This window comes from Schistocerca piceifrons, chromosome 3 (genome assembly GCF_021461385.2).
Source record: "Schistocerca piceifrons isolate TAMUIC-IGC-003096 chromosome 3, iqSchPice1.1, whole genome shotgun sequence".
Taxonomy (NCBI): Eukaryota; Metazoa; Arthropoda; class Insecta; order Orthoptera; family Acrididae; genus Schistocerca; species Schistocerca piceifrons.
This window is the reverse complement of record NC_060140.1, coordinates 494,598,958-494,614,778: the sequence shown is the minus strand read 5'-3', so window position 1 is coordinate 494,614,778 and position 15,821 is coordinate 494,598,958. Positions and strand designations below refer to the sequence as shown.

Genomic DNA, 15,821 nt, shown 5'->3' with positions numbered 1-15,821 from the left:
TGCAATTAAGTGCTGATTAGAAAATTTGTATGGGCTCATAGGATGATTATTATTTTTTTCTCTCTCTCTTCCCTCTCGTCAATTGGTGGTACTCCAAGGATTATGTTTTCTTTGGCTGCTGGTAATAATAGATTCTGAGCAAGAATGCATCAAATACCGATGATAAGAAGGTAACTAAGCAGGAGGTGATCCAGCATGTACTCAATCAAGTTGCTCAAATGTAAGCAGACATTTTAGAATTAAATAAGGGACTAAGAAGATTACAGGAGGTGAGAAGGAAAAAATGCCCTTCTAGTGTGTGTGCAGACATATTAGATCCTATCAATCCTTTTCGGAATAAGTCAGGGAAAGACATTTTTGCATTTGCGGATAGCCTAAATATGGATGCAAAGATAGGAAGTTGGAAGGATGAGAAATTGTTGAATATGGCTCAATTATGGTTATGTGTCAAGAAAACTTGTGGGATGTTTGCTCCTTCCAAGATTTGTGGGAATGGTTACAGGAGCACAATTAGAGAAAAAATAGATCTGTACATGATCAAGAACAGCTAAATAGTACCTCTCAGAGACTCGAGTCTATAGAATATTTTGTAGGCAGGATTATGAAACTAAATATCAATACCTAAGAGATTAGGGACAATGACAGCACTAATTAAACCATTCTACATAACAATGGCTCTGGTAGAAATAGAAGCAATGACCAGACCTAAAGAGAGGAGGATGTTATTTAATACAGATGTTACATGCTATCAGTGTATGTAGTCAGCAACTGCAGGAAACCCCAATGCCAGAATTGTAACAGGCTGGACATTCGAGCAAGAATGCCAGCAGAGGTTTTCACATGCACAGAGTGAATGGACACACGGATGAATCCACATTCTAGCATCGAACAGGAGTGGGAAATTGTAGCCACTTTGTGGCATTCCCAGTAAATGTATGCACAGGAAACTTGTGTGGAATCGGTGTATGACTGGTTTTCTAGGAAGAAGACCATCTAAGTTTTTGCTAAATACACGTATCTGCGGCTCATAGTAAAGACATCTGTAACAAGTCAAGACGTACTTGGAGTAAGAAATTTGGACCCACCTCGTTGCTGACTGAGTGGTGTAGAAGGGAGTATTGTGAACTTTCTCGTTTTGGCATTAGTGAACTTCCAAGTGGGATGGAGAGAGTCCAGGCACGCGTGAAAGTACTTAAAGTTGATAGAATCTGTGATTTCATACTTTGACTGGATTATAAGAGTAATCGCCATGCTAAAAGCGATTTGGAGCAGCACGTAGTCAGGCTGGACGGTAAACCATTCTGTTTATGTACTACTGCTGAGAATACTGAACTGGGTGTGTTCTAGGACAGAGGAAGCCACTTTACTGCATGCATGGTCCCTTAGAATCAACTCATGAGTTAAATTCCTACAAAGTAAATGAAAACTAGACTAAGTAGACATTTGAATGGATTTGCCAGTCAATACTTTGTGTGTAGAAGCACAAAGTTTTGTATTGTATGTGCAATAGGTTGACAGAAGCCGGGTAGTGACCATCAAAATGGATGATTTTGGTTCAGCAGAGGCAGAGCTATCACGAAAAGTGCTGGTAGCTAACTCAGATGTATTGCAGGAAAAGATTTGGATAGGGGTTTACTTATAGAGTACTCTAAGCCAGGACAGTCTGCCAATTTAGCCGCACCGTGGCAGAAAATGTCACATTTATAGTGAAGTGTTACGGAGGCATTTGCACCCAAGAGAAGCACAACTGGTTGTAAGGTATATCAGTTTTGTTGTCACTATCAATGTTTAAATCAGCACACAATCACAAATGTGAACCAAATGCTGAATATTGGGAAACTGGATGACCAGGGGGAATGCTGATATTTTGCAACTACGGATTCGTGAAATGGGTAACATCACTTAGAATTAGAAATGGAGGATCAACTCAGAGCTTGTTTACAATTCATTATGCTCATTACCAGTACCAATGAATGCCATACAGATTGAAGAATGCTCCCATGACATTCCAATGCCTGTTAGACGCAGTGCTATGAAGCCTGAAACCAAGACAGTGTATGATATACTTGCGAGATATTGTAGCGTTTCCCAGGACATCCAAGAGGACATAGTATGGCTATAGGATATGTTCAGTCAACTTCTCGCAACACAGGTAATGCTGAGTCTGGAGAAACGCCATTTCGTCATAAAGGAAGTTCGCTATTTAGACTATGTTATTGGCCAGGATGGTGTGTGAACAGACCCCGGCTCATACAAACTATGCGTAACTTTTCTACTCTTGATATAAAAAAGGAGCCGCAGCACTTCTTAGGTTTGGCTAACTATTACTGAAAATTCGTGCCAAAATATGCATCAATGAGGCCTTTCACACATCTTCTGAAAAAAGAGTAATGTTTTGCTCAATACCACATTGCGAAGAAGCTTTTGTGCGATTCAAGGACATATCTACCACTGTTCCCATTTTTGCTTTTTGGATTAATAGATGCAATTCATATTGTCATGTGATGCTAACAACCACGTCTTACAGCGAGTTTTAAGTCAAGAAGTTGATAGTGCAGAGCACCTGATACCTTACGTTTCCAGGCAACTAAACAATGTGGAGAATTACTCCATCACAGAAAAAAAAAGAAATGCTAAGCCTTAAAATGGCTCACGGCACAGAAAAATCTCGCTGACCCCATGGGAATTATGTCTTATGAATTTCATTTTGAAGTTACACACTGCCCTGGGAGAACTAAAGGTATCACCAATGGCCTCAGTCAAAAACTGTGCGCAACAGACCATGTTTGTTTTTCTGCAGATGAACAGCACAGGGCACTAATCCAGACTCTTAGCAGTCCACAATGCAGATGCAGCTCTGTACTGACGAAGGAATACTGTATGAAATGACCAAGAGTGGACGATGTCTTTACACAATGAAGTACTGAGGCACGGTACACAATTCTATCTTTGGAGGTCACGGAGACAATAAATTACAGAATAATGTGTTATATAGAGCCGGGACAAACATTTGGTAAGTGGAGCAATATGTGAAGAACTGTGTATGACGCACACAAAGAGCAGATTTCAGTTATCAAGGGGTTCCACTGCAGAGATTACCGGAGGTCAGCCTACCATTTCAGTTGATTGGTTTGGCTATTCCTGGACATTTCACACAAACACCAGTGGGAAATCAGTACATTTTTAGCATCACTCATTACTTGTCATACTAGACACTGATGACTGCCATATCAAATCAGCAAGCAGAGACAGTGGCTCAGGCAATGGTTAACCATCGGATATTTAAGTCTGGCATAGCAGAAACCATATTAACAGATCAGGGAACTAATTTTGTCTGAACTGATGAGCAAGTATGTCAGCTCCTCCAAATTCAGGAAGTACGGACAAGCAAAATGCATCTGCAAGCAAATGGAAGAACAGATAGGATATACAAGGCCATACATAAGATGTTGACATACTAGCTGAATAGTCATCATGGCCATTCGGATGCTACACAAGTGCTTGAGAGTACAGAAATGTCACCCTGTGATGGTGTCTGTGGGTGGAAAATGTCAATTGTCTCAACTGCCTGTAGTTTTGCGAAAAGGTTAAGTGATGTGTGGCATCAAGTATGGAAGGCAAATACTAAAGTCCTAGAACAGCAAGAAAGCGCATGAAAATGGAAAACCAAACTGCACACTGGACAATGAGTGATGCTATCTAGTCCTTTTCCTACCAGTAAAGCAAAGAAATTCATTAAGTTGTATCAATGGCCATATCATGTGGCTGAGGTAACATTTCTGTTCAATGTGAAGTCATAGCTCCTGACACGGAGGAGATTAAGGTAAAGTTAAGACCCAGCACCAATACACCTACACACGAGCCTCGATGTCTGTTGAAGTCGCAAGGTAACCATTGTAGATGTGGGAAGACACTGACTGTTGGCTATTGCATGAACCACAACCATGAATAACACCTATTTGCTGCTTTACCTACCCAGCCTTCCTTTCAAGATACTGCCCAGTGAAAATCTAACAGCAAACACCACCTTGGGCTCAACATTTCTCACTTTCTAGGACCACATGATAGCAACGTAGAATAATTGAACCTCAATGGAACAGCTACTGGGACATGTAAGACAATATTGCAAAGTGTACCAGCATTGACTGCTTACATTTGGAGCTTTCTACTTCTGCCACTTTGTTTGTCTAAATCCTGATATGTACTGTTTACTGCTACCACAAGAGTAGTAATCCAAAGCTGCCCTCATCTTTCTTTGACCTACATGTCTATAGTAACGACGTTAGCCCTGGAAGAAAATGAAAGGAGTATCAGTGAATATTCGATAATTTGATCAATGTTATAGTATATAATTCATCAGTATTTGCAAGCTGATGTGACTTGCTTACCTGCATGTACTACAATGTGAAGCACTCAGTGTAAATAGGGAGTTAAAGGCTTGAGAAATAGTGAAAGTGTGTTCAGTATGAACTATGTGTGAAGTAAACAGTCAGAGTCCAGACGGTTCCAGATTCAACTGCAGCTTGGAATTTGGGCACCTCAATTCTTCAAAAAGGGAAGGAGGCTGGTAGGAGCAAGCAACCACTGCCATCACCACACTTCTTGCAGCAGTCAGCTGGCGTAGCATTTCACCATCAGCCAGCCTTGGTACAATGAAACAACAATTCAGACGAGATTACAATCAAAATCCAGGATCCTTACACAGTGTCACAACATGGGAACTATGCAACACCTGGGGCACGTAAATTTCAAAAAGCCTGACACTGGTTCCTATAAAAACTGGCCATTTGGTTGGCAAAAAGCCTAAAATCAGCAATTTCCAAGAAGCAGGTTACTGCTGTGTGTCCCAGAGAAGCATCATCACTTTACTGCCATCTGCTGATTCAACCATCATTGTCCATCTTCCTACACTCTGATCACACCATAGCCAAGCTGATCTTCAGCACAAGTAACTAATACAGCACCATTGTGGCCACAAATGTATATCATGCAATGTTACTCTGCTCCCAGGCTGTTGTGGTCACAAGCCAGCCTGCCTGCCTGCTGGATGTCTTCATTGGATCTCCATTATACTCTGAACCTAAGAAATAAATCAAACACTTCCAATCTGAGTGAACTTGGATTTGCTCCTGTTCCCACTAGAGAACCTGCAAGACTGGAGTGAAGGGGTCATATTGACTGCCCTGAGGAATCTACTCCTGACCACCTCAACCTCCTATGGGGTCTATGTTACACAGGTTGACACATTTACAATAGTAATGAATGTAATACAGTATTGTTACAAAAATTAAAACTCTTTATTGATACACAAAATAGAACATAATACAAAATATCTATAACAAATTTGACAACCACACAGACGTTGCAGCCCTATGGATAATTGAATGCCTTCTGGCAAGGACATCAATATTTCTTGAGTAACCGCCTCCAATAACAGTGGCACATGGTATTCCCTTTTTTATAACTGTATCCATTACGTAGAAGTCTCTTTCATATAATCCTGTTGAAGTGAAATAGGCAAGAAATGTATCAAAATAGTCGCTTGTTTTAACAAATGAAACGTAAAGACAGTTATGCAATATAAACTCACACTCTCTCTCTCTCTCTCTCTCTCTCTCTCTCCCTCTCTCTCCCTCCCTCTCTCTCTCTCTCTCTCACACACACACACACACACACACACACACACACACACACACACATTTTGGCAGGTGGACTAGGGTGCAGTTGGGTTTGTTTCAGGTGGGATGGGTAGAGGGAGAGAGATGTGAGAGGCAGAAAGAGAAATTCACTATGAATAACAAGCAGCTTGGAAAGAGGCAGCGGGTTTGCTTGCTAAGAATGTGGAAGCCAGGGGTATAACTTGCAAAGGGCATGGTGGCCGATGTGCAGTGACCAGTTTTCATCCAAAGGGCTGGGCGAGTTTATTCATTTATTCGGATGGAAAGTCCGATAAGTGTTTTCTACATTTCAGCCAGACAGCGATGACAGAATTGAGGTGCGCCCTGCAATCTTTCTCAAACAGTTTTACAGGAACTATTTTGTAGAAAAACTTCATTTTTGCTTTACTTACAGCTCTACATGTCAGGTTCATGATGGTGTACCCATAATTTCATTAATGGCCATAGTTATTATGATATTTATGTGAAAATAAGACTCTGCGCGAAGTATGGAAAAGTGTGCAATGAAAAACAGAAGTCACTTCAATCCCATGGAAACTGATCTGATGTAGCACACTCATTTGGTATCACAATGTGCCAGCAATAAAACCACAGTGAAATATCCACAACATTCTTCATATTTCATAAATGGTTTCAGATATCGAAATGAGATTTTGGCAAATTATAGCACAAAAGGAGGAGAGTATTTTACCATATCGTTATTATGTAAAACTTCATTATCTACCGTGTTATTCCAATAACTACAGACATTTTTGGTGAAATAATGTAATTTTTAAGGGCCATCAATAGCTGGTGAAAAGAGAAATGCTATAGGTTTTAGAACAACATACATAAGACATTACACATTTTTTGGACCAAGGGTGTGCTTTTTCATAAGCTACTGACTGACTTTTCCTCAGTTATTCACTTAACAAAATTAATAAATCACAGTTTCAGAATTCCCCCGCAATTGTGTCTGCACAATATGTCCATGATGTGAAACAGTGTAAACCCTTCTTTTTTTGGCAATAGAAGCAAATTTTGACATTGCAACCAGAGAAACGAAAGTTACAAATGGTTAACAAGCCAGATAAAAATAAATCACTACACTTTCAGCAGAATTCTTTTTAGACACTAATGAAAGCAGAGGTGACCCCAGTAGATCTTTTTGGATGGTCACCAAGCAAGTGTGGGCGTGGCGAAGCCCCACTTAATATTTACAAAAAATGTGAGAGTAGGCTTCAGTTTAAAATGGCACTTCCCCTCCAGTGCTCCACATTTCCCCTACAGCACTCTGAGTGCCCCCCCACCACTGCCACTCTCCCCACGCTTCCTCAGCGAACAGCGTGTATAGTGGCCACGGCATTTTGCACACACTATAGCAGGGCCCTGGGCTAGGCTTGTGATACATGGATACCAGAGCTGGTGAGGTGTGGCACACAATGGAAGGTGACACTGAGGTGCGGATTGTGAGTGGATGACAGGATGAAGGAAGGGGAAACTGTCAGGTGTGGGGACAGTGGGTTAGCAAAGACTGAGACCAGGAGAGTTACAGGAGCAAAGGATATATTGCAGGCGTAACTCCCATCTACTTAATTCATGTAGGTGGTGATGGAGGGATGGATCCAGATAGCCTGGGTTGTGAAACAGTCATTGAATTGTAGCATGCTGTGCTCAGCTGCACGTTGTGCCACTCGGTGATCAACTTTGTTCTTGGCCACAGTCTGGTGGTGGCAATTCATTCTGATAGACAACTGGTCAGTTATCATACGAACATAAAAAGCTGTGCAATTATTGCAGCAAAGTTGGTAGATGACGTGGCTGCTTTCATAATTGACCCTGGCTCTGATGGGACAGGGTAAGCCTGTAGCAGGACTGGAGTATGAATTGCTGGGTGGGTGAATTGTATGGGTCTTGCGTCTGGGTCTTTTACATGGATATGACCCCTATGGCAAGGGGTTTGGAATGGGAGAGGCATAGGGATGGACCAGGATGCTATGTAGGTTGGCTGGAAGACGGAATACCACTTTAGGAGAGGTGGGAAGAATCCTGGGTAGGATTTCCATTTCTGGGGATGATGACATATGATCAAAGCCTTGATGAAGGATATGGTTTAGCTGTTCCAACCCTGGGCGATACCAACACTTCTGCAGTCACTGAACAGCTTTTTCTGTTGGAATGACAACCAACCAGCTACACATCAGAATGAATGCTCACCGTCAAACTGTTGCTGAGAACTAAGTTGAGTATCCAGTTGCACAACATGCAGCTGAGCACAACATGCTCGAGTTCCATGGCTGCTTCACAACCTGAGCCATCTGGATCCTTCCCTTCAGCATCAGCTTTTCTGAACTATGGGAGTTATTCTTGCCAAACGTCCTTCTCTCATGATCCTACATTCCCACATCCTCAACCCAACAGTTTCCCCTGTTCTATCCCTTCACTACCTCCCATCCACACATCGACATTGCCTTCATCGTGCATCGCACCTCATTGGCTCTAGTACCTGTGTATCACATGCCTTGCACATACACCTGCCACCCCTCCCTCCCACATTCCTAGCCAGCAAACCTGCTGCCTCCCTCCGAGTTGAAAGCTACCATCACCAACCCCTCTTCAGCCTCCAGACTCTCCCTCTATCACTTAATGACTATTTGAAACCTGATACTGGATGCTTACCATCTGAAACTGGTCACCAATGAATTGTAATGTGGGAGTGAGACTGTATACTATGACTACATTCTTTCATAAATTCTATGTCTCAAAGGACAATAGCTACAGAGTTGGAGGAGGAGATATAACTAGTAATGTTTTTTTCCCCTCCTAGCTGTCTTTTTTCACAGTTACTATCCGGGAAAGTGATTTATTTCATAATAAGGAAAGTGATTTATTTCATAATAAAACTCCATACAATGGTGAAATTTCTTCACTATTATGTATCTGCTTAATATATATGTTTTAGGCTCTAATTTTGTCTGCGTCTCTTTTTCTGTCTTTCCAAGTGAAAGCTTCACCTTTTTATGGTATAACAACTTTCACTGAATGTATTAAATAACACTTTAAGTGTATATTCTTATATTGTGAATAATGTCCTCACAGCACTATTGACCACTAGTTACCCCCACTTTGTTGTGTAGATGCATATAAATAAAAATGTTGTTTGCGATCTACCACAGACATAAACAGCAGTTATTTACATTCAATGCAAAATACTGATTAAAGAAACACTATTTCTAATGGTGGCATTAGAGAAAGGCAAAGTATTACTTATAAATTCTGATTGTCATTGTGTGATGACAGTAAGCATATGAAAACAATGATCTATGTATTATAAAACTATATTTTCCAATTGTGATTGTGTACTACTTAATTTATGAAGGATCAATGAGAACTCGCATTCGAAATTGTGTGTAATGTATGCAACTGGGAAAAAATTATATACATCCTTATACTTGGACTATAAATAATTATTTTTGGAAAACATGTTTTCAAGTGGTTTGCCAGCATGACTTTAAGCTTTCTGAACAATAATTCACATGTAAAATTGTTGGCTGAACCCAGACATAATGTTGTTGCTTATACATCTGATGAAGATGGCAAAGGAAGTCAGTGTGCTAGAAAATAGAACTGTCACTCTGGCTGGGACACCTGGAAAAATATCTTCTATCATACTAAGGAAACCTCAGATTTCAGAAATGTTTTTGAACCAAATAATTAAGAAAAAAATACATCTTGGCATTTTTAGTGATCATTTATCAAAACTACCAAATAAATTAGTAATATTTCTGTTAACTAACTCTTTAAGTTTCCTTTTTATATCTCCAACAATAACCACACTTGCTTAAAATCTGAAATCTGTCACATAATCTTAGTTTCCAACCTTTGTCTGTGAGCTGCAGCTTTCCCAATTCATCATCCTTGTGGGGATCTACTCCTGCATCATACAGAACCAGGTCTGGTTTAAATGTACTCAGCAGGTAAGGAAGGCTTTCCTGTATGGAAAACTCAAAATGTAATTACATTGTATGGAACATGTAAAATAAAACTTAAATCTAAGTTACTTTTCAACAGCTACTTATGTGTTAGAGGGCATATCTGAAACTTTTAAATAGACTCACACACAGTCAAGAGTGTTGGAACTTATGTACTTGTGACTTTTTAAGTTTTCTTTACTGGGTCATGACATTTTGAAAATTTGATTCTTGTTTACACTCACCCTCCAAAAGACAGTACATAAAACTAGCACTGGACGGCCATGATGGAATAACTACAATATGAAAAGGATAGACTGCTATTCATCACATAAAGGAGGTGTTGAGTCATAGATACACACAATGAAAAGACAGCTAAACTTTTAGCTCTCAGATAAAAAAGTCCTGCTACAGAAGCAGAAAAAACAGAGGCAATCTCACAAGCAAGGCATGTACACATGCGACTACTGTCTGCAGCTGCTCGGGCGCGACAGCAGGATGTGCCTGTTTCTGATGTAAGCAGCAACACGGGGTGGGTGTGCTGCTGTGGGAGCGAGCAGGGACATGATGAGGGCAGGATAGGGCTGCTGGGTGCAGAGTCAGGAAGCTCTGCTGGGGAAGGGGAGAGGGGAGGAAGGGAGGAGGAGGAGAGACGTACGGAAGGGGAGAAGACTGGTAGGTGCTTCGCTGGAACAGAAAGCATGTTTCGTGCTAGAGTGGGAGCAGAGAAGTGTGGAGAACAGGGACTAGTGAAGGTTGAGGCCAGGAAATGTTACAAGAATGAAGGACATGTTGTAAGAAGAGTTCCCACCTGCACAGTCCAGAAAAGCTGGTGTCGGTAAGAAGGGTCCAGATGATGCAGGCTGTGAAGCAGTCGTTGAAGTGAAGCACATATTGTTGGCCAGCATATTAAGCAACTAGGTGTCCAACTGTCTCTTGGCCACAGTTTGGCGGTGGCCACATGTGGACAGACAGTTTGTTAGTTGTCATGCCCACATAGTGGTTGCAGCTTAGTTTGTAGTTTACATGGCTGGTTTCACAAGTAACCCTGCCCTTTATGGGCTAGGATATCCCTGTGACAGAACTGGAGTAGGTGGTAGAGGGAGGATGTGTGGTACAGGCCTTGCATCTACATCCATTGTTGGGAAATGAGCCATAAGGTGAGGGATTGGGACTGTGGGTGGCGTAGGGATGGACAAGAATATTGTGTAGGATGGAATAACACTGTGGGAGGGGTTGGGAGCATATTGGTCTGGATACTACTCATTTTCAGGCCACGACGAGAGGTAGTTGAAACCCTGTGTAGAATGTGACTCATTTGCTTCAGTCCTTTGTGGTACTGAGTCACAAGAGGAGTGGTCCTTTGTGGCCAGACAGTGGTGATGGAGATGACAGGTGACTGGAGAGCAAGGTATGGGTGATCTGTTCATGAACAAGGTTGTGAGGGTAATTTCATTATGTGAAGGTCTTAGTGAGATGTTTGGCATATTTGGGGGAGGACTACTTATCACTACAGAAGCGACAAGCACAAGTGGTTAGCCTGTACGAAAGGGACATCTTAGTACGAAATGCAGATTTTTTGGTGGCTGGTAGGTTTAATGTGGACTGAGGTAATGATGTAGCTGTCCCTGAGATGGAGGTCAACACTGAGCAAGGTGGCTTGCTGGGTTGAGGAGCACCTAGTGAAGTGAATGGGGGAGAAGGTGTTGAGGTTTTGGAGGAATAAGTATAGGGTGTCCTCATCCTCAGTCCAGATAATAAGGACGTCATCAGTGAATATGAACCAGCTTAGGATTTCGGGATTCTGGGTGGATAAGAAGGAATGCTCTAGATGGCCCATGATTAGGTTGGCACCCATGTGGGTGCCCATTGACGTATGATGTACATGTTTTTAGGCAGTGCCTTTAAAGGTGACATTATAGTGGGATAGTATTGACCTGCATCCCACAATTATTGTGGATAGTGGATAATGTTTTTATTTTGTCTGTGTCAGTTGTGTGAATATATACTTTGTGCTGAGTGGTTATCAGCTTCATGGTGACATGCCAATTCTCAAACCACACACGTTCTTATTAACCGTAACTAGACATACAACATTATACCAAAAGATACAAATAGTTTCTCCACAGAAAGTCAAACTGTGGGCAAGAAGTGCTCTCACCAATATTGGTTTATGTGTGTACTGTTGCATCTGACTGACACTTCAGTTTCATTGTCTCAGTCAGACACACAGGCTAAGATCAATGAGAGTACTTTTTGTCTACAGTTTGACTTTCTGTATAGAAGCTATTCATGTCTTTTTACACCATACTGTATGACTAGTTATGGTTAATAAGAAGATGTGTTTTTTGAGAAAGGGAGGTATCAGCCCAAAACCTGTAAGCAGGGCAGCAAAATTGTATACTGATGCAACTGAGATAGAAGAATAAAAATTTATCCAATTTTCTCATAACTGAACAGCTGTAGACCCACCACCCCATGGCAGCATGCCTCACATCAACATTATTACTGTATTTTTATTTATTTTTCTTTTTGGTCTCACTGTGTTTTCACATTGATTTTAGTTTGTTTTTGTCCTTCACTATTGGTCCTCCTCTGCCAGGTCTCATCTTTTTCCCCTATATTTAATCTATTTAGTCTTTTTTGTGATTTTTGTGTGTCTTTTTTTTTTTTTTTTTTTTTTTTTTAAAATCCTGCTATATGAATCCTTGTTCCTTCCATATGTGCCAACACAGAAAAGTTTCCCTATCCCTAGTCAGAGCCCAGTTCCACATATGCTCCTGGAATCCCCCCCGAAATGGCCTGAGAATCAAATTATAAATTTCCAGCTCCAACCCCTCCTCCCAAAATAAGCTCTATCAAATTCTGTCAGCCCATAGCCCTCACCAACCTAGCCCTGTAAAACCATATAAACCAGGCCCAAAGCTCCTTGTAATACTTCCTCTATGTCCATAAAATTCTCCTGCTCTACTATTCCAAATTCCTATGTTCCATCTCCCAGATTGGAACTCCATTACAGAAATTAGAGCAGCATGCACAATGCCACCTGAAAAATCTCTTCAACCTGTTCACCACCTACTTCCACTTTGGACTACCACTATCCACCACTTGTAGAAAAGTCTTCATCAAATCTGCCCCCAAATCTCCTCATAACTGACAAACCCTGCTTCACAGACCTACTACATTTACTATACCATACAGAACCCAGAACCTACGCGTGGCCCAAACACAACCATGAACCTGCCCTCCAAAAGCTCAGTCCCACAAAAGTATCAGTCCTTCATAAAGGCCTTATCCACTGTCTCCCTTCCTAATTGGACTTGCTAAAGGCCTTCTCTCCTTCTCCTGGTCCCTACAGTAGAAAAACTTTTTCACCACCTAACTCTACCAGTTAAACACAATCTAAAGTCAATACTGTACCCTGCCTGACTCAGTTCACTCCTCCATCCAAACGTGATCCACTCCTTGTTAACTTTCCAGAATTCGCTAAACTTGAATCTTGCCTCATCATCATTCCACAAATCACCCATCATGAAAACCAACCGTACATTCATAGTAAGAACCACATTCTACTACCTGTAAACTGATCCTGACCTCATAATCCTACCTGCTGACAAAGGCTTACGAACTGCAGGGATTACCTGGCGGAAGGTCTCCACCAGCTGTCAGATATGTCTACCTACAAATCTTGCCACAGCGATCCTATCCCAGAAATCCAATAGGATCTCCAGTACCTCCTCAAATCCTTAGGTCCACCCCAGAACATCTCCCCTACTCATCATTGTCTGTACCACCTTAATCTAGATTGACATTCCTAACACCCATGGCCTTGCCACTACTGAACGCTACCTTTCCTAATGCCCAACTGACCTCAAACCTACAATCTCCTTCCTTGTCACCATGACCAACTATATCATCATCCACAATTATCTTTCCTTTGAAGACATCACATACAAACAAATACATGGTACAGCAATGGGCACCTGTATGACACCATTCTGTGCCAACCCATTCATGGGCCATTTAGAGAAGGGCTTCCTAATCATCCAGATTCCCAAGACCCCTCACCTAGTTTGATTTATTGATGACATCATCATGATCTGGACTGAGGGTGAAGACTCCATATGCACATTCCTCCAGAACCTCAACACTTTTTCTTCCATTTGCTTCAACTTTTCATCTTCAATCCAATAAGCCGCCTTCCTCAATGCTGATCTCCATCTCAAGGATGGCTATGTCAGTGCCTCCATCCACATCAAACCTATCAACCATCAGAAATATCTCCACTTCAACTACCACCACTCTTTCACTACCAAGATGCCACTTCTATACGGCCTAGCCACCCATGGTTGTCACATCTGCAGTGATGAGCAGTTCCTCTCCAAATATGCCAAAGGTCTCACAGAGGCCTTCACAAACCAAAGCTACCCACCCATTCTTGTACAGAAACAGATGTCTTGTCACTTGTCACCTACCACCTCCCACAAAACCACCATCTGGCCAAGGAGCAGCAATCCTATCGTTACTCAGTACCATGGTCAAAAAGAAACACTCCTCTTTTTGCTCATTACCACTCAGGACTGGAACAACTGAATCACATTCTCTGGCAGGGTTCAGTCTCCAGCCTGCCATGCCCTGAAATGAGGAATATCCTACCCACTATCCCCCCTCACCCCTTCCACAGTGGTATTCTGCTGACCAATGAATCTCCCAATATCCTTGCCCATCACTATGCCACCCATGCTCCCAACCTGTTGCCTCATGGTTCATATCCATGAAATAGACCCAGATGCAACATCTCAAGATCTGTCTTATCCATCCTTCCATGACCACCTGCTCCAGTCTAGTCTCAGACATCTCCTATCCCATCAAAGGCAGGGCTATCTGTGAAAGCAGTCACATGCTCTACAAATTAAGCTGCAACCACTGTGCTGCTTTCTATGTTAACATGACAACTAACAACAACATGGAAGACCACTGCCAAACAGTTACCAATGAACCATCGACTTGCTGAACAAGCTGCCTAACATGATGTATTTCACTGAAATTATGCTATCAGGATCCATTCTACCAATGCCAACTTTTGTGCACTGTGCAGGTAGGAACTCTCCCTCCCCTTCACTCTCTTACTGCAAACAACTTTGTCCCACCAATGCACCTACTAGCCTTTTCCCATTCTCTACATCTCCCTCTCCTATTCCCCTCCCCCTGCACAGCCCTCCAACCCTCACCTCCATGCCTCCTCCTTACCCCCACCACATATTGCTGCTCATGCCTGACACAGGCACAGACTGCAGTTGGACCTGAAGAGTTGTAGACAGTGTCCATATGAATGTGTCTGTTTCCTGCTCCTGATAGAGGACTTTTTTTGTCTGAAAGTGAATGTTAGCAGTCTTTTCATTGTTTCTGTCTGTGACACAATGCCTCCTCTATGTGGTGAGTAGCAATCAATGCTTTTCATATTGTCGTTATACAAAAATTTGTTCACCAGCATTATTAAACAAGGAACACAGTGACCCACATGAGATTCAGTTCTTCAACAATCACTTTGGCAAAAATTATGACACACTAAAAGATATAGCCAATGAAGTCATTAAATGCTTCTTAACACATAATCATAGTTACTAACAATTAACCTCGCAGGAGAGCTTCTGTAAAGTTTGGAAGGTAGGAGACTAGGTACTGGCAGAAGTAAAGCTGTGAGGACGGGGCATGAGTCGTGTTTGGGTAGCTCAGTTGGTGGAACACTTGCCCGCGAAAGGCAAAGGTCCCGAGTTCGAGTCTCGGTCCGGCACACAGTTTTAATCTGCCAGGAAGTTTCAAAGACAGGACTACCTGTGAAACGTGATCTACAGGCTAAGCTGCAACCACTGTGGTGCATTCTGTGTAGGCATGATAACCAACAAGTTATCTGTCCACATGAATGGCCACTGACAAACTATGGCCAAGAAACAACTGGAGCACCCTGTTGCTGAACACACTGCCACACATGTCAACCTTCATTTCAATGACTGCTTCACAGCCTGTACCATATGGATCCTTCCCACCAATACTAGCTTTTCTGAATGGCGCAGGTGGGAACTTTCCCCGCAATATATCCTACATTCCCATAACCCTCCTGGCCTCAACCTTCGTTAGTCATTGTTGTCACCCATCCAGCCGACCTTCCCCATTCCAGCACTATACAGCCCTC

At 42.1% G+C, this 15,821-nt stretch overlaps 1 protein-coding gene across 7 annotated transcripts in view; it reads right to left on the bottom strand.

Annotated features, from left to right (window-relative positions):
* Positions 1-5,278: 5,278 nt before the first annotated feature.
* The window catches only part of LOC124790046 (uncharacterized protein SYNPCC7002_A1628-like), a 58,314-nt gene continuing 47,771 nt past the window's right edge, over positions 5,279-15,821 (bottom strand). For all 7 annotated transcript variants that reach the window (XM_047257604.1, XM_047257607.1, XM_047257608.1 and 4 more), the window contains 2 exons: positions 9,538-9,649; positions 5,279-5,500 (listed from right to left, as the gene is read on the bottom strand). In XM_047257604.1, the coding sequence (XP_047113560.1) occupies positions 5,334-5,500; positions 9,538-9,649 (279 nt within the window). In that variant the 3' untranslated portion in view covers positions 5,279-5,333. The remainder of the gene's footprint in view (positions 5,501-9,537; positions 9,650-15,821) is intronic.